The sequence below is a fragment of the Medicago truncatula genome, chromosome 3 (assembly GCF_003473485.1).
Source record: "Medicago truncatula cultivar Jemalong A17 chromosome 3, MtrunA17r5.0-ANR, whole genome shotgun sequence".
NCBI lineage: Eukaryota > Viridiplantae > Streptophyta > Magnoliopsida > Fabales > Fabaceae > Medicago > Medicago truncatula.
Genome location: NC_053044.1, coordinates 37610055 through 37630675, shown reverse-complemented (window position 1 = coordinate 37630675; position 20621 = coordinate 37610055). Strand labels below are relative to the sequence as shown.

The following is a 20621-nucleotide window of genomic DNA, read 5'->3' as shown; positions in this document are numbered from 1 at the left end:
TTGTAGGTGATACAATCTTTGAATTGTTTTTAGAGATCAAATGAGCTGCCATTATAAGCCTATAATATAACTGGTAACAACTTGGAGGGGCACAGCATAACAATGTTCACTACAACATAAATAAAATATACAAAACCACCATAACTGCTACTACTAATACTGTTGTGAATGCAATTTATCTTGTGTCTGCATAGGTCTTATAACTAGTAGCCTATACATTTAGCAGCAAAAATCTACAAGCAAGATCTTACCAATACCCTAAAAGTCAAAAATTGACAACCAAACCAACCAGAGCATTTCAAATGATTTCCACTATTGAGTTTGAGTCAACACCTGTTGTTGCAGTGGCCGACACTTGATTATGCTCCTTGATCATCCTTCTCCTCATTTTCCCCAACCAATTTATGATGCTTGCAGCATAGTCAAAAAGACTAAGAGCAACATAAAGACCAATACCAGCAACAATACCATTTGCTATGGAATAAGTTAGAGGCATTAAAATCATTATAGCAAAAGCAGGAACTGCTTCCTTTATATTAGTCCAGTCAATATCCTTCACAACTTTCATCATCATTACCCCAACCATCACTAGTGAAGGACCTATAGCCCATGGAGGAACACTTGACAACAAAGGAGTGAAAAACAATGACAAAAAGAAAAACAACCCGATGATCACAGCCGTTAATCCTGTCCTACCACCTTCTCTCATCCCAGCTGACGATTCCACAAATGTTGCAGTTGTTGTAACACCTAAGGCTGACCCTACAATAGTACCAGCTGCATCAACAATATATGCCATATATTCACCTTCAAAGCTTCCTTCTTCATCGACAAACTCACCAATCTCGGCCATAGTATACATTATACCAGTCATAGCAATTACATCGACATAAAACAAAGTAGCCAATGCCTCCCAAACTTCCCTTTTATTAAAATCACCAAAGCTAAAAACCCATGCAGTTGATTCAATCTTATGAAAATCAACAATTTGCTTGAAATAACTAAAATTCCCATCACCAAGTGGTGTATCAGGAAAATAAGTAACTTCAGTGTGTCTAAACCAAGACACAAATGTCACAAAAAGAATACCATAAATCATACTACCTTTAATATTCTTCATTAAACCATAACTTGTGATAAGAAAACCAAAAGCTCCAAGCCAGAACTTTGGGCTTTGCAACTTACCACCCAAACAAGCCCCAGTTTCCGGGTCGATACTTTTACAGGCCGTCATCGTAACCAAATTAGCCGGATCAGGCCCAATAAGCCCAACACCTTGGTTAACTTGAAGGCCCACAAAAGCAATAAAAAGCCCAATACCAGCAGCACAAGCAAGCCTAACAGATTTTGGTATAAGCTTAGCAAGTTTACCTCTTAAACCAAAAGCAGAAGCTAAAAGAAAAGCACAGCCTTCAACAAGAACAATAGCCATTGAAGTTTGATATGAGATTGAGCCACTTCCATGATAACCAACAAGGTTAAAAGCTAAATAAGCATTAGGCCCCATACCTGGAGCAAGACCTAAAGGAAGGTTAGCTAAAAATCCCATTGCAACAGAAGAAACCATAGCAGTTACAGAAGTTGCAACCACCAAGTCATTTTTTGTTTTGGCCAGACAAGCTTCATAGCCAGCATTAGGCTTCAGTGTGCAATTTGGTGTTGCTGGAGGCGAACAGTCTGCAACGGAGCAGGTTCCGCCTGAGGCAGTTAGGATGGTTGCGTTGACGGTTATGATGTAAGCCATGGTTAGAAAAGTGGCTGTTGCGGCACGTAGTTCTTTAGTGAAACATGTTTTTCTTTGTTGTAACTTGAAGTAGGTTCCTATGAAGCTGTTTGCAACGGAGTTGTTTATGGATTTTTCCATTTGAGTACATGTGTTTTTTAGCCTTGAAAAAACACCACATGCTTTTCCTCCTCCCATATTTCTCCTATATTAATTATGTGGAGTGTGATGAGAATGATATATAACTATATGATATATGATAAGGAGAAGAAGGAATGAAGTGATATCGAAGATGTTTGTTTTTTATGTGTAGAATAGAGAGAAATGGAAATAGTGGGAGTAAGTGAATATACTAAGAAGAAAGAAGAGAGTGGAATTGGAAGGTTTGAAAATGAAAAAGGTTGGTGAATATGCCTTGCCTTGACTACCTCACTACTTATTTATATGGTTTTGTTCTGTTGTTACAAACAACGAGAGAGAGAGATTACCAACTAGCACTAGTACTTGCTTTTCTATTAATTAATTCACGAATAAAAATATAAGGAAGCAATATATTTATTATTTAGCATTTATTAGCAGTCAAAGTTTTCTAGAGTGATATTTTTTCACATTCTTTGTTCGTTGGTTCTGGTCTGTTATAGTGTAATGTTTATTTATTTTTTCCTTATTTGACCACGTTGTTATTAATTTATTATCATCTTTTAGTTTCTTTTACGATCCTGGATGATGATAACCATGCTTATTTGGCTATATGAAAATATTTTTTTTATCGTTTATTGCATTGGTCACTCCTATTCTTGTTAGCACATGTAATGTTAGTTTGTTTGTGTGGAAATCAAACATTCGATTTTAACATGACTATTCTGTACAAATATTACACTTAATTAGAGCATTTTCTGCAATGGTCGATTTTCAAAGAACTCATCATTTTGAATTCATACACTATTAACGGGCAGTCCACAATGCCACATAATACTTACACATTTTTTTTTATTTCTGCTCAATGTTGTCTCAAACAAAAATATTTGATTAATTTTGATGTTATCATATCATATCTTATTTACGATATTCAAGCAATTTTAAATTTTTTATGCTACCCGCTTTGTTACGTCAAGTTCCTCTAGTGATTAACATTGAAACCTTCTATGACACTCCTATTGAAGATGCTGTTTGGATTATTTTTTTTGTCAAGTGTTTGGATTAGTTTTTTTTTTTTTTTTTTTTTGAAGGGAAGTGTTTGGATTAGTTATTGACAGCATTATGACAAATAATTTATATATGTCACATGCAAGACCACGATGAAGGTTACGAAGGCATGATTGAAAACATGATGCAATCAATTTTTAAGTTTGAAATTTTAATCCATTCGTATAGTGTTTTGGTATTTTGTGGCTCAAAGGTACAAGTTCAGAAATCAAAAAGTAGAAACTACTAACAAAATTTTGATTTTAAAAAATTGAATAAAGTTGAATGCACAACTTTTAAAACAATTATTTTTATTTTAAATTTGTTATGATATAACATTAGTCATTTGTTTCTGATTTATTTCTTTTTAGATGGGAATTTGTTTATGATTTATCGTTACTAAATAATGCACCCATGTGATGCACAAGTGAGTCGTACAACAAGAGAACAATAATATTTGTCTCGTACGATGATACTTATTTTAGAAGTTTTTTTTATAATTTTGAGATGATAAAGTCATTAACAAATTAATTGATGATAATAAAGAAAGAAAACAAATGTAAAATGAAAACAATAGTAAAGGACCAATAAAGATTTGATTGCAAGAATCCTAACAACAATATATATCCACATTCTATTTGGTCTATAATATTACAATATAATATAATATTTAGTGCTGTGTATGGTACACGATAAAAATTTAAAATTAATATCACATAATTTTTTAAAGCAAGAAATATGACAGAATATTCATTACAAAGCAGTAAGCCAAGGCAAGACAACAAATTAGCTTGAAAAATCCAAAATCAAAATCTATAAGAGATCAAATAATCTTTCTTTTTTGCAGTCCGCGTGTGGAAAATCTTGTGTGTGTATATCTCTTTGAACTTATTTTAATAATTGTGAAGCAAATTGAAACTTTTGTTTTAACAATAAAATATGATTATGCTTCTTAACCAAAAAACAAAAATATGATTATGCTTATCCAAAAAAATATTTGATTTTTAAACAATAATTACCTAAAAAATCCACACACACACACACACACACATATATATATATATATATATATATATATATATATATATATATATATATATATATATATATATTAACGTTTTTTTTAAGGAATATATTAACGTAATTTTTACAGAGGTTAATCTTGATACACTTTTTTGTTTTTTTGTCTGGTAGTCTAGTAGTGGCTAGAATTCATCTTACAAGGTGAAAAGTGGGTGGCCAGAGTTCGAACCCCAACCCCTACATATAATAATGCATTGTTCTACCAACTGAGCTATGCTCACAGGACAATCTTGATGCACTTTAACTACATTTATAACGGTTTCCAGTTTTCATAAAAAACCATGGAGAAGATCAATTTTGTAAAATATGCATCTAGGAGAAAGTTATTAAAGGGTGTTAACTACTCAAGTGTTACTACCTTTCTGAAAGCACTATTAGAAATGACTAGTACTGCAAGTGAGTTAAGCTAATTAAATCATGGGTCCTTAAACTTAAGTTTAGCTTGACAAATTCATTTTCTAACTAAATTTTTTTTTAATAACTTTGAACAGTGAGGTCTGATACAGTTTTAATATATTGTAAATCTTTTACCACATGCAATGTCATTCTGTTTATAAAATTTAATGACTTTTTTTTGTCGGTGGATCTAAATCAAGGGCTTTAGTCGCCTTACTTTTGAGCTGACCCAGATTTAATTTTAATTATAAATAATGTCAATAACATACTCGTCGCCTTACTTTTGAGCCGACCCAGATGTAATTTTAATTATAAATAATATCAACAACATACTCGTCGCCTTACTTTTGAGCCGACCCAGATGTAATTTTAATTATAAATAATATCAACAACATACTCGTCGTCTTACTTTTGAGCCGACCCAGATGTAATATAAATAATGTCAACAACATACTCTCTAATACACTATCTTTTATTGGTACCCACCCTTCTTGACTACCTTTCTAGCTATTCTCCATATAAGAATCACATGAAAGGGCTAACACTAATTTGACACAATATGAAAGATTTGGGAAGCGAGATATGAGATCATCATTTCCTCAAAGTCTCCGAAGGTGGAACAAATCGTAGTTGAGATTTAATTAACATCTTGGAGGTGGTTTATTACTAGGAAAGGGGGAGGTTGGGTTTGAATCATCTCCTATGTCTTAATATGTAACTTAGGGGTGGTTTTTTTGGATGGGTCAAGTACCCCTCGTACTTATTTCGGACTATTGAGTTGAGTGCTACTTGTACTTCTCTCATTGTTATCTAATAAATTTTACTTTTGATGTTCTAAAAAAAATAGTGGTGATAATTCATGAGTCTCACAAATTCTATGTGGGATACACATGATTTGATCATATCCATATAAGTTTTAATTAATATGAAAGTGTGTGTTAGATTGTATTTTGTTGGTAGAATAGGCAAGCGGATGCTTCAAATGTTATTCACTTTTTTTTTTTGGTCAGGAAATGTTATTCACTCTTTATCGTTGGTTTATTAGTAGAATAGTCTCCTTCTTAAACAAAAGATGTATTCACTCCAGTAGTATAACAATAGTAGAAATCTATATAGATTTGTTTTTTAAGAAGTCAAAAGATAAATTTATTAAAAAACTTTTACGCACGAGATGTGCCTAAAAGAGAAAATAACAAATACAAAGTAGCAAGTTGCATTGTAAAAATGGAACTAAAGACCAAACCATCGTTACATAGTATTCAACCACAAGAATGAAAATAAAAATAAAACAATGATCTAGTTTATTAGTCTTCAACCACCGTTAAGAATGAAGTTTGATACGCTCAAGTAATTACGTCAAATGACCTAAATGCAAGCCAAAAGGATATCGCCCGAAAACAAACACAAATTTCATTCCTAAATATATGTACGCCACCAAAGAACCTAATGCCTAACATTCTTATAAAAGTCACACTCCAATAATAGATGTTTGATAGTTTCCGCTTACCCCATCCTAAACATAACAAAGAACCCGCAGGATCTATTTAAGATAAGTTAACGTTTAATATCAGTATGTAATGCTTTCACTTAAGTATGCCTAAACAAAGGTATGTTTCATCAAAAAAATATTATGTAAGCCTTTCACTTCAATAGTTTAATTAATTAACTCATATCATAAGCATCGACTTGTTTGTTTAATTAAACAAATAATTTAACAAATCAAGCTTATAGTTCACGAATAACTTAGTTTACTCACACCATGATAATCTTGTATGACTACTTTCTTATAATACTTTTATGAGTATCAACCAAGTGGTATTGAGTTTGAATCCTAACTCAAATAATTATTGGTCATACTTTATTTACTGAACTTTGAATTATTCTTATCGATTTGTCCTCAAAATTAGAGGGTTAAAACAAAAAAAGACTAGTCTTCTTATACAGAGACTTATAGTATGCTCATGCAAAATTAAGGTCTATTAAGAAGATTAATATCAACAATTAGCCACTAAAAATGAACTAAGTGTAGCTTAGTAGATGCTTTGATCATTAATTAGCCTAACCAAGTCTATGATATTTGTTTCTTATAAGAGAATAATTTCAAATTCTGACGAAAAAAAGATATAAAGAGAATAAATTCCTGATAAAAATACAGTATGCAATGATAATAAAAAGAAATATGCTTTTAATACATGTGAAATATATTTGTATACATGTATTTTATAATTAATATATAATTGTGAGTGATATTTTTTAATGAATATTACATGAGTGATATTGCACATAATTAAAATGCAAAAATAATTAACTTCAAAGGATTTGATCTAGTGGTAAAAAGATAGACATTGTATTTGAATATCTCACCATTCTCTTATCCTATTTATCTCACATGAAAAAAAAAATCGAAAACTGCATCCGGATCTAATATGTATGAAAAATATGTGAAAAAGACACAAGTATTTTAAGTTACTAGTACAATTATCAATTCAGGGTGGTGGCATTTAGCATGCACAAATGTTAAATTTGTGCACCATACCAAAATTCACTTTTTACCTCCAGCTGTCCATCCAAACTTGTTACTGTTGTGCTGTTTGTTTTTTTCAATGGGCACAAAAAGCTAATATTTAATAGTATTAACAATTTAACTATAACACCTTTTGTTTTTCTGAAATCTAATCTACACCTCCCCTAAACTATTATACTAATTACTAACTAAATCAATGGGCAAACCTTAACAGGATGCGTACGTATAAAAAAATAACGATATAGTAATAAAAGCAATAATTAAATGTATGAATGTGTTATTTATTTATTTTCTGACAAATGAAACTTTTATTTTATTTTTTGACAAAAATGAATTTTTTATTTGTTATTAACTCAATCTTAATTTTGTCAAAAAAAAAACTCAGTCTTAATTTTTAATTTCCGTAATAAAGTTAGCAGCAAGTTGTAACTTAGGGAGTACTTAATCTTAGCCTGAGAATATTACACTAAGTCATTCGTTGCTTGATAGTATATTTTGGATTAAATATGTTTTAGGCTTTTTTTTTAATATTTAATCTCTTTGACAAAAATCTTCAAACTTTGAAAGAACTAAGTTTAAATGGAATTTTTTAAGAGACTAAAAATAAAAGTTGATGTATCTAAAGGATGAAACAACAACTTTTACTATGTTCATCTTACAATTTTTAAACCGACATTTTTTACTGCATAAATCATAATCTCCACCTTCATATTTGTTAGGTGCGCTAATTCCCATCCAAAACGTTTTTTTTTAAGGAGCTTCTAAGGTGCAGTTAGGAAACTGACTTTTTTGAAAAAGTTAATTTTAATCTTAATGATTCATTTTTAGGGAGCTTCATATTTGATTCATTTTTAAATTGTTGATTACCGATTCATGATTACTAGTAATTCATCTAGTAATGCTTGCAACATCTTGGACTTACAGGTACTATTTTATCGTTGGCATCTTTAACATGCAAACAAAATTGATGATATTATGTGATAGTCTTAAGTGTTACACTTTGTGGGGTGTTACACTTAAAACAAGGTAGGATAAAATTATATTAAGTGTATTCTTATTAGTCTGATGAATTGATGATATTATGGGGACTGAACTTTTGATGTCATTGTACAAACAGTGGGGTGTTACTCACAACATTTTTGATACTATAGTGTTAATTTCACCAAAAAAGTCATTTTCGTGACTTCACTATAGAATTTTCCTTTTTATTAACCTCCAATAAACACAATTTTTTTTAAAGAACCTTCGATAAATTAATGAAACTTTGATCAATCCTTTTTAAATAATCATAATTATAATTCGACCAATTTATTCATGTTATTTTTATTAACCAAATTGCATTTCATCTTATTCAAAATAATATCACACAGTTGTTTAAAAAAAAATCACAGGAAAAAATCACACAGTTATTACACATAACTTTTTTAACTTTTAATCTAACAAATAATCATTACATAAATATGGAATATGGGTTCCAAATGAATAGCCCATCATACTATATAAAGAAGAGCCCAATGCCTACTATTAAAAAAAGATAAATGAAATAATGTTATTTAATGAAATGGTGGGGTTACATTTTTTGTTTCAAGTTTTTCAGCAAAAAGTCATCTGAAAGTAGCAGGTAAAACATCTCAGCCTTTAATATATAATATTAATATATCAACGGTACAGAATTGCTGTAAGAAACAAATAGGCATACTTGTGCATCATGCACAAATTTAATAGTTGTGCATTGTAAACGCCACCAACAAATAATTGTGAGATATATGTAATATTTTTTATATGACCGGATAACCTGCTGGTACAGATAAAATAAGTTTTTTGCATCATACACAAAAATATGCATTTTGGCATGCTAGATGCCACCTCAATTCAGATGTATATATTTTTCCAAAGCAAGAATATTTTTCTTCTGAGTGATTATGTAATTTTTGTTCAAAAGCTGTCCTCCTTTCTCGTTACTTGTGATATTCCAATTGCACTATTTACGTAGTTTCAAGAATGTGTAAGCTTTAATATTTTTACAAGAAGAATGAATGTGTAATCTAGTAAATTTTACCTTTAATTCTGTTCTATCTTAAGACCCTGACTTAGGCCACTAATGGAGGCAGAACACAACATAGGCCAGCCACGCCGGCCTGCAGCCCTAACAAAAATATCCGTTTTGGGTTTTCAAATAATATTCCTAAATGTAATCAGCTTTGAACTTTAAAGTTTAAAGGTCAAAGGCATGAATATAAAATTGTAATACTTGCATGCGTGAACAAATTGATGTTATTCATTCTATCTTTTACACATAGGTATTGGTATATTTGTTTATATAATATTTGAGTATGGTCCCTTGACCTTTGGAGAGTGTATAGACTGCAATTGGTTCATCTTTTGAGAGTTTGAGATACCATATGCTAAAGAATACCATTGAGAGAGCTTTATATTTTGGCATCATTTGAGAAAGATTAGGAAATACTATTACTACTGTATTAATGTAATAGAAAGTAATGGTTTGTTAGGCTCTTCTTTTTGTGTATGCAAGTGGAGAGGTAGTGCATTGCTAACTATACAACATTTATGCATGTTTGTTTTTGATTTTACAGAAAAGTAGTTTTTTAATATAGTATAATTTTATGAATGGGGTGTTTATTGCTTCCACCAATGTTGACCATTTGAATAAAAATTTCAATTTAATTATTTTGATATCTTAAGTTAACATTTTTTCTAATAAAAAAGATAATTTTATCCTCCTCAAATTTAGAAGAATGATTCCATTCATTTTACTATTAAATCCAACAATTATCCATCAATTTGGTTCATCGGTTAACTTGTTTAGAACCAAACTAATGAATGATGATATAGTTTAATAGCATTTTAGTTGATTTTAATAGTTGAAGATTGGTGAGAGAGTAATAATTTAAAGACGAAATTGATTGTTCATTCATTTCATTTTACTCCTTCCATCCATCCAAACATAATAAAGGTTCCATACAATTAAATAATAAATAATCTCGTAATGTTTTTTTTTTTGTTTTGAGAGGAATAATCTCGTAATGTTATTAAAACCAATGATTTTCTTGTACCAAAAAAAAAAAAAACCAATGATTTTCCCTTAAAATATAACTAATATTTTGAAAAGGTTTATAATAATAATAATAATCACTATCAGTAAATTATAGTAGTATATACACTATCATACATTCTCACCTTTTAATATACATTCTTCAAGTTTCAATAAAGCAATCTATAAATATTTTATCATCATTTGTAAAAAAAACTACATTTTATCATCAGCCAATTCTGAATGAGGCTCGGTTCCAATAATGGCTTCATGATAGATAGATAAGGAAATACAACATACAACAGCCAATACTCAATTTCATCTCCAACCATAGGCAAATACTATATACACTAAACATGTAGAACAAACAAGTCAATGGTGCAACTGATTTTTGTGCGCAAGCATATTTGCATTGATTATATAATTTACAAGGTGATCATTTATGCAAAATGTGTGCATAAAGTTCTTAACACCACCTCTCCAAATAATGACATCACATTAAACCAAAATTGAATATTACATCATTCTTTGTGGCACCCTAGCCTTGAAGTAAATAAAATTGTCAATTTCTAATTTTCTTCTGTCTCTTTTATTGGCAGTAGTTTCAGGCTCCTCATCCTCTTCAACTTTCTGCTCAGTTTATAATAAAGCCATCTGCAGGGACCAAAGAAATGAGTTATAATTAGAAAATATAACAGTAATGATGTTAATGGGTTTCAGCTGCCAATTTTAGGTAATGATGTGATCACGAAAAACATTACCTCGTCAAGAATAGAGCTTCCGCAAAATCAAAACCATCCTTGCAGAGTACCTATTACCATAAGAATTTCACCACAATCATCAGTGTTTATTTTTATATCCTTTAAACTTTCTTGGTACAACTTAGGTCAAGCAATTGATAGTAGAATACAACTCATTTAGATTTCACCCCACAAAATTTGACCTCTATAGAATGAGTGATTATTCACCCTTCACAATACATCCCCTCCCAATTTTCCACCCCAAATAACCAAATCATTAGTCCTTTCAGAGGTTTTTCTGTGCATTTCCATAATTGACTAAAATATTTAATAAGTTCCGATTTCAAGGAACCCACAACTGACAAAAATGTGCATTATGAAAAAATTTATCTTGCAAAATCTGTCATGATAGCACAAACCAAGTAAGCAAAATCAGCTAAAACTAAAAAGTAATGGATTGGAATTTGTACCGCCTGCATAAATGGATTATTGGTACAGGTGAATGAACTCAATGAATGCCTGGAACCTCCTCTAGGAAAACCCTCACTCCAAAATATTGTTCTTGTGAACAGAATTTTCAAAACATTACCCTAACTAAGGCATCAGAAGCTTTATTTCAGGTAAAAACAAAAGCAAAGGGAAACAAATTTACGGGCACGTTTCATGATGATACCAAAGTTCAACACTTCAACCAAATTTGAGCAACATATATTCATTGCATTATAATGTCAACAAAGGCATATACCGCTTTCACGACTGCCGCCAACTAAAGCATTTTCCCATCAGGTGAAGAGGTAAGTAAATAAATGCATACACAAACAAAGTAGTAAAAACTTAACCAATTTACAAATCAAATAGGGGGGAAATACATACAACCGTCTTGAAGTTTGACCATTTTGCATATTGGCACCATAACTTACGAACCTTTTGATTTAGTCCATAACTACAAATATTTCACTACACAGTCCTTCTGTTTAATTGAAAACTTGAAATTAACACACAAACAGGCTCATGACATCATGTTGCTTTGGAATTTAAAATTACGACAGAGCTTTGAAACTATTACCGGGCTGAGTCACGACCAGGTCGCTTTCTTTAAGACGTTTCGCGGCACTACCTAAATTGTGCAAGGTAGACTAGCAACCGCGCCGTCTCCAGGATAAAACAGCCCAGATTCTATCTGTACGATTAAAGGCTGCACCACCAGAAATCGCTCGAGAATAACACCTCAATATGGTTTCGAAAAACCACTCTAATATGGTACGTAGACCACTCGAGAAACCAAAGAAGGATGAAGAAAAGAACGGTTCGTCAACACAAACCGAGGGAGATGAGAAGGGGAGAAAACCAGAGAAGAGGATTCGATTCTCAGTTTTGGAGTGAAGAATGCAAATCCCGACCTCTCTATTTATAGAGGGGATTTCACCTCGTTTTCTCCGCCGACCCGGTTCGCGACCCGCCAACGTTAGCCCACGACCCAGCAACGGTAACCCACGACGTGGAAACGTGGAGCTGAAGCTTGCGCGTGTGGAAAACGTGTGAGACTTGGTCTCCGTGTGCGGGAATCTCGGAGCAAAAAAAAAAAAAATTATTATTTTTTCATTTTTCTGAGCACCAAAAAAAAATTTATTTCTTTATACGACAACGACAAGCCCAAGCCCGGTTGGCGGCATCGTCATTGTCTTATATATAATTTTTGGCAAGCGCTCACTCCGTTCACAAAAGTGTGTACCCCAAAGGCACACTCTTGGAAGTGATATCCCACATATATAAACACTACTAGAGTGTGTGATCTACCCAATGTGGGACATAAAATTTTCAATTCACACTTTACACTAGTTTCTCCATCCTTGTGTTTACATTCCAAAGGCTCCACAAATCAACTAGTATACTCCAAGTTTTTTTTCCATTATACACTAGTGTTCCAACATATCATTCAATTCTAAGCTTCCATCTGTATGATAACCACACCATCAATACATAAAATTTCAAAATATCAATATATAAATAAAATACACGATTTGAATAAAAAGTGTAATAATTTGTTGAGAAATATTTAATTTAACGTTAAAAATATTTAAAGTACTCAACAATAATAAGAATAAACCTTCAAGTTAGTCGCTCGAGTAACACTTTGTCTCCGACTTAGTCTCTAAAGTATATAAAAATAATAAGCTGTCCCTAAAGTATACAAATCTCCATCTCATTAGTTCTTGACGTTATGTATTGACAAGACACTAGGGACTCCTAAAACAAGCATCTGAACAAATAATTTAATGGGAGAAGCAAATAAGAATGATTAGCGGATTAGTCATGGCTAAGGGTCTGAAGAAGAGGATTTTAAAATTCATCATTTCAGTTTGCAAAAAGATCGGAGTCCAGGGTTATATAGTCTCCATTAAATATTACTTACTTGTATGCAGATCAGACCAACCTTTTGTAATTTTTTTAACAAGGACTTGGTCAATTTGAGACGAGGAAAACAGAAAAACCAACTGGATTCTTTCTCTGTTCCTCCAAAATACATAACAAGAAGATTTAATAGTGTTACTGATTTTTAAGTAAAAGATAATATGCAGCAAAAGAAATATAGGAAAGGAGGAAATTAGTCAAACTACTACACATAATAAAGCAAAAGAAAAAAAGAAAAGAGATAACCTACTTTTCCAGTGTGCTGAGTATGTTCATGGGCTGCCATTTCCCAATTATTTGTAAGCATATAGAAATCCCTCAAGGATTCACCTGGCTTCACGTCCAACAAGAAACAATGAAGAAAGCAGTCAAATAAAGAAAAATACTAATTGAAGCTCGGAGGTGCTTTTGTAGGCAAAAAGACAACAAGACACAATCAAGAAAGGCAGTAGATAACCCATTTGCGGTTGGCCTAGTGATCAGTCTCTAATGGTAAATGGTTTGAAAATATTCCTTTAACTCTCACATGTGAAGAGCATCTAGATGTGAAATCTAAACGGTTCGATAACATGCAATGATAGAGAGGTGGAAATAGAATTTCATGACATAATTATGAAAAAACAAATTAGCTTCTGAATACGGATTCAAACCACATCAATAAATTGCAATTAAACCACAAAACAACACTTCAGTTTGAGAAAATGCCATAACAATCAACTACATGACAAATTAAAGAAGGTTTCTATATTCTAGTATGGCCAGGATCCTGCATTCTTAGCCGTTAGCAAAGTTTCGTGTCTCAGGATGAATATGAGTGACAGATAGTTCAAAGTAGCATTGCTCTATAAATTTTGCATACTTCACCAAATTTTATGGGCTTGTGACCTGCTTTCCCTCTTCTCTACTAAGGAAGTTGAGGATTGTGAGAGTCTTCTTCTAAAGGTCTAAAACTTCCAAATTAAATTGGTCAATTGCGCTATATTCATTGAATATAGACAAAAATATTCTAAACAAAAATCTTGCATCAAACTAAAAATACTATATCTATATTCCTTATTTTCTAGCTATTAATCTACTTTACCAAGAAAGTTATTCAGAAAATTTCCAGGCTTCCTCACTTTCTAAGGACACATGTCCCTTCTCTAATCGGGATAATTGTTATTATTTTAAACAACATTCAAACATTGCAATAATCAACACAACCATATAGCATATCCTATCAACCACACAACGTAAAAGTAACAAAACACTTGATGAATCATCGGGTAAGGAAATGACAACATTGATGAATCTTTTCCTTTATCATCTTCAGAGCAAACTTCTCTTCACCTAATCTGTTTCTCTTTGCTTGCATCATTGGACGAAAACACTTGTTTAATTCTATGCTCATGCAAAAAATAGAAATAGCTATTAGAATGTGAAAATTTTATTGTAGTAGCGAATCACTTCACGTACCAATTTAATACAGTTATAAAGAGCGACCAAATTAGCATACACAAAAAATAGGTCGAGTCAGATGAACCCGTAGTGGAGACAAAGCTCTCCCCAGTCCCCACACCCTTTTTTAATTTACAAGACTCAGACCTTAACACACACACACACACACATATATATATATATATATATATATATATATATATATATGTAGAGAGAGGGAGAGAGAGGATAGCACAAACATGTTCCTGAAGATAGAAATAACAAGAAAATTCACATAATCACAGATATGTTGGAGTGGACACGCCATCTATATATCAATGAGAAAGTTCGGTTTTGATGAGAGATAGGGAAAATATTAAAATGTTTAAGGCTCTCTTTTTTTTTTAAAAAAATGGGGAAGGGAAGGGGAAAATTTTATTAGTTTAAGTGGCACTGATGACCATTTTACAACCGTCGTCGAGGGGATTCGAACTTTGTGCCTTGATGCTACAAGGCTAAGCTCTTATCACTGAGCTAGCATCTCAAGTATGTGGCTCTCAATGATAAGAAGAGTAATGCAACTAACCTCAAAGTGTGTTAAACAAGAAGTATAAAAAAAATCAGGAAGAATGATCAATATTCTACAACATAAAGAACAAAGTTGCCACGTCTTAGCTACAGTAGTCAACAGAAACAAAAATAATCTACACCAGTGAGGACTTATAAGTTAGGGACACAGTTGCAATCTCTTAACAAATGCTAACAAATATGATGAACTACAAAAGTTAATCAACTGAAAAGATAAAATAAACTTTTGATAGCCTTTTCTGCAATTCACAGAATGCAGAGTGTTGAAAAAAAAAATATAAAACATCATCTGTAACTTGTGTAACGTATTAAATTAACAGATAGACAATTGTGTTTTCAGGTAGCTTCTTGGAGTGCAGAAGGATAATCCTTCCAAGAGTCAATAACCCCAAAAGCAAGGGCTATTAACTCATTTGATAAAAGGAAACCATTTGGATCACTTAGCCTCATGTAGGCCACTCTCCTTTCTAAATCAGTTTCGTCCAAAAGAGAATTGTTGATGTCGTCTATTCTAACAGCTCTCCTTTGCTCGTCCAAGAAAACCACATGCCCACTCTCAACATAAGGTTTATAAACCTCAACCAGAGAGAGAACCAGAGAGCTGCCAAATGATTCTTGGAAATGCTTCAAGTCTAGACCTCTTGCTGTTCTCAAGGACAGCATCACAACATCCAATGCTTTGTCCTTGCTATTAATGTTGTCATCAATTGAGCTATTTACTGATCCATTTTCCAGATTTTCCACAAATTTCATGTACTCATTCACCTTCCTGGGTCTTGAAAACCTCAAACCACCAATAAAACTAGTAGAGCCGAGGCCAAAGGCATAGAAAGGCTTGTACTTCCAATAGGTAAAGTTGTGTCTACACTCATAACCACTCTTGCAGTAGCTGCTGATTTCGTAATGACTATAATTGGCATCACGAAGCATCCTTGAAGCCATCGTATAAAAATCAGCGGATTGTGTCTCAGAAGGCAATGGAAATTCTCCTGGTGAATACCTGTTAACATTTTCATCTTCAGCTTCCAAATCATCATCGTTATAATAAACCTTAAAAACTAAACCAAAAAACTACCAATGCTGCTAGTGTAAGAGTAAACCACCAATTTCATCGATAAAGTTACACACTTTTTCCGTCTTGTCGCTTAAGTAAATACAAATAATAAGTGGTAATAGTAAGTAGTCTTTAGCGTTTTGTCACATTCGTCCTATTAGGAAGATTACTTATTATTTTTATTTACTCGAGTGACAAAATAGGAAAAAGGGTGTAAGTTTAGGCGCGAAATCGGTGTTTTAGTCGCTAGTGTAGAATATGGGCGCCACTTACAGCCTTCCAAATTTTGTGCCTTGTTCAATTTGCAGATCATAAACAGAAACATGAGTTGGCCGTGCCTCAATGGCGAGCCTTAAACTTTCCTCCCACATTTCACTAGTCTGATGAGGCAATGAAGCAATAAGATCAATACTCCAATTCTCAACCCCACACTTTTTAACAATATCAATAGCCTCATGAACCTCTTCCAAACCATGTGCCCTCCCACAACTCTTCAACAGCTTCTCCTGAAATGCTTGAACTCCTAAAGAAACTCTGTTAACTCCCAACAACATCATCTCTTCCATCTTCTTATAATCAAACGTACCCGGGTCCATTTCCATCGAAATTTCAGCACTTTCACTCACCCCAAATTTCATCTTCAGCGTCTCTAAAACCGTTCCAACCATACTTGGAGGAACCAGAGACGGCGTCCCACCACCGAAAAACACCGTCTTAAGCGGCGTCTTTGCAGAATCAAGTTCATCTTCTATTTTAGTTGCATTGATTTCTCTGCAGAGCCATTGAATGTAGTTTATGACACGCGGGTCGTCGTGTGTCTGTGTTGAAGCGGAGCCGAGAGCGACGATGGGGAAGTCGCAGTAGTGGCAGCGTTTACGACAGAAAGGGAGGTGAATGTAAGCTGAAGAAGGGGTGATGGTTGGGTTGTTTTTGAGTGAGGAGTTTTGTCGAACAGTTGATGTGCTGTTTGAAAAAGTATTTGTGATTACGCGGGTTGATGGTTTTGGTTTGGGCGCTAGTGCACAAAAAATGGGTGTGAATGTTGATTTTAGCATTGTGGGTGCATAATGCTAAGTGTTCGCTGAAAAGAGTATTATAAGTGCCCTTAGATGATTTATTATTTATTTATTTATTGTTGCTCTTTGCAGTTTAGTTTGACAAGTTCATTATCAAATTATTTGATGTTATGTCAATTTTTTTTATAATTAAATTTTAGGTTTAATCTTATTTTTACTCCTTTTTTTTATGGAAGTTCCAAGAAGAAATTTTTTTTACAAAAGATTTATATATCATTTTCTGTTTTGAATCTTTGACAAACACTCTTACGATGTTTGTTCGCATAATCCTTTATCTTATTATATTTATGAAATAGTGTCCATTTTTTATAAGGATGCGAGTTAGAAATCATCCCCACAACTGAATTTATTGCAGTGGTGATGATTCATTCCCAAATCAAAATATGAAGAGAAAATGTCTTTTTAATCTCAAAATATGAAGAGAGAATGCATTTTTAATCTCAAAAAATTTAGACATTGAAAAACTAACGGAGGGGACCAAGTTGAATAACGGAGAAAAAGTTGAGGACCAAAGTGTTGATTTTTTGAGTTATGAGACTAAAATGAAATAACATTAAGTTTTGAAAGTGGTTTGCGATTGTAAATATACCATGATGCCTCTCAACTAGTATCTACAAATACTCGTATTTCATGTCTCTCGGACAAAAAGTCTATATATAGCACTTGCTAATGGCCTGTTTGGTAGCACGGTAGAATTGAGAAAAGCACAGCAGCAAATCACGGCAACGCTAAAGCTTCAAAACCCAGCTTCACAATTTTGAGGATTGGAGTGCATTGGAAAGTGATATTTTAACGTGATGTGGTTTCAAAATCATATCCAAACACACACTAAATCGAAAGATCAATTTATGATTGCTCGTCAAAAAAAGATCATGTGCGGGAATAGAAACATTGACATGGTGAAGTAAAATTTATATCTAACCATTGGTTATACATAACCTTACAATACATAACAAGAAGGAAATCCATTCAACGTTGAAGACGACGATTTGATCTTCCCCATCTTCAACTCTCTCTCATATTCTGGAACTCATAAATTCAAAAAGATACAAAATAAAAAACATCAACTCAATGAATTGCATTTGATCTTTACTCTAGAGCAATTGTAAATTGAATAGTCAACCCGTCTAAAATTAAATTAACGCGGTAGATGTTCTAAATTTGTTAATCCAAAATCCAACGCTAAGCCTAATTATCCAATTTTTTTGCTTTGGATCCTCCATTCTTCTAATATTTAAATACCACCTAAAATGTATGACAAAAATTAGGGGTGGGCATGGTTCGGTTAACCATAAATATTGAACTGAACCGAACCGAATTGTTGAAATGGTTTAGAAAAACTGAACCAAACCGTTTAAGATTTGGAACTATCCGAACTCAACCAAAGTTATGGTTTGGTTAACCATCTGCTTACCTATTAACCGAACCAAAATCAATATTTTCAATTTTTTGTCCTTTTACGACTTTAATTGTTTTATCGTACTTTTTTAATGTAATTGCAAATATTTTATGAGTAAGCATGTTCTGTTTCTTCTGAAAAACAGTTTGTTAGCATCGGTTCTTCTACTTCTCCTTCTCGTTCTTGTGTTTCTTCTTCATGTTCTCTTTTCATAATCGATTATTTATGATAATGCTTAATTATTTCTTAGTGATCAATTATCACTGTGTTTATAGTAATCGTGATTATGCACTGTTTTGCTTTTTGGTCAAAAACGAAGAAAGAATCGAGAATCAATAATTAAGATTGTTAATCAAGATTTTCTTGATTAATTAATATTTAGTTAGTTTTTTAATTTTAGTTTCTGCAATCTCTACATTTGGATCGCGCATAATTGATTAACCAAATTTAAATTTGTGTATTTGATTTATTTTCAATGGCATGTTGTGTTTTAGAATTTAAAATATTCGTAATTCATGTTTATAGCTTATATATGATCTGCATTTTTATTTTTCTTTAGTTGAATTTATGTTTCCAAATTAATTAAGTTGTAATGGTTCGGTTCGGTTCATAACAATTAACTGCGGATAACAACGGTTCGGTTAGTGAACTGTCTTTAAAATAATGGTTCGGTTGGATGACCAATATAATTGTTCGGTTAATTTTAATATGGTTCAGTTCGGTTAATCGATTCAGAATGGTTTTTAGTTATTTTTGCCCAACCCTAACAAAAATGGTAATAATACAATAAATCTCAATTATATGTACTAGACTTTCCACCCGTGCTGCCGCACGGGTCATATACATTGTAGATATAGTAGACAAAAACAAATCTCAATGCATATCAAAGAGAATGAAATACGTGGTCCCAAATATATGCAGATGTTGGAATTCGAACCTCAGACACCACGCTTATTCACCAAAAAAATATTAATTTTTATCAATCGTGTGTTACTTCATTCTTTTGTTAAAATTATATGTCAATATTATATTATTGGTATGTTACTTCATATTTTTCTTCTTTTTTTTGAAAAAATGTTACTTCATTCTTTTGTAAAAATTATATGTTAATGTTATATTATGTACCTAAAAATAGTTCATTCTTAACCTCAACATGTAAAATGTTTTATTTAAATAATTTTCCTTTTATCGAATATTTGGCCTTTACCGTAAATGATACCCTTTAACTGTTTGTTGAAATGTTTCTTCCACCTGTTTATATAGATTACAAGATTCAGGTGCATTTGTGGTAAATATTTAACAAAGAGAGTTCAGTTCTAATTTGGATGAAAAGTGTAATATTAACAAAAAAAATGTTGCTATAATCTTTCAAAACCCTTTTATTCCAATAGGGCGATTTGTTTTGTTGAAGAAATAGGGCGATTTGTTTTGAAGAAATAGGGGAAATAAAGCGATGCCGATTTGCTTTGTTCATGAAAATAGGAGATTAGGTGTGAGCATTAGCGTTGTTCATGAAAATAGAAGATTAGGTGTGAGCATTAGGGTTAAAACGGTAAAATTATGCAACAGGGTTTAGGTTAAAATTAGGGCTCATGAAAATATGAGATTAGGTGTGAGCATTAGGGTTGTTCATGAAAATATAAGATTAGGTGCGAGCATTAGGGTTAAAATGGTAAAATTATGCAACAGGGTTTAGGTTAAAATTAGGGCTCATGAAAATATGAGATTAAGTGTGAGCATTAGGGTTGTTCATGAAAATATAAGATTAGGTGTGAGCATTAGGGTTAAAACGGTAAAATTATGCAATAGGATTTAGGTTAAAATTAGGGCTTACGGGTTACCTTTAATATATAAGAAGATTAGGTGAGAGCAATAGGATTGTTCATGAAAATAGGAGATTAGGTGTGAACATTAGGGTTAAAACAGTAAAATTATGCAATAGGGTTTAGGTTAAAATTAGGGCTTTACTTGTT

At 32.4% G+C, this 20621-nt stretch overlaps 2 protein-coding genes across 2 annotated transcripts; both read right to left on the bottom strand.

Annotated features, from left to right (window-relative positions):
* Positions 1-41: 41 nt before the first annotated feature.
* LOC25489502 (adenine/guanine permease AZG2) lies at positions 42-2128 on the bottom strand. The gene has a single exon (XM_013605493.3). It carries the CDS (start codon positions 1919-1921, stop codon positions 299-301), a length of 1623 nt encoding a protein of 540 aa, XP_013460947.1. The 5' UTR covers positions 1922-2128; the 3' UTR covers positions 42-298.
* A 13045-nt stretch (positions 2129-15173) lies between these two features.
* Positions 15174-17266, bottom strand: LOC25489501 (heme chaperone HemW). Its single transcript, XM_013605492.3, has 2 exons — positions 16447-17266; positions 15174-16119 (listed from the first exon to the last, which is right to left on the bottom strand). The coding sequence occupies exons 1-2, from the start codon at positions 17226-17228 to the stop codon at positions 15456-15458; spliced, it is 1446 nt and encodes a 481-aa protein (XP_013460946.1). The 5' UTR covers positions 17229-17266; the 3' UTR covers positions 15174-15455.
* Positions 17267-20621: the final 3355 nt, after the last annotated feature.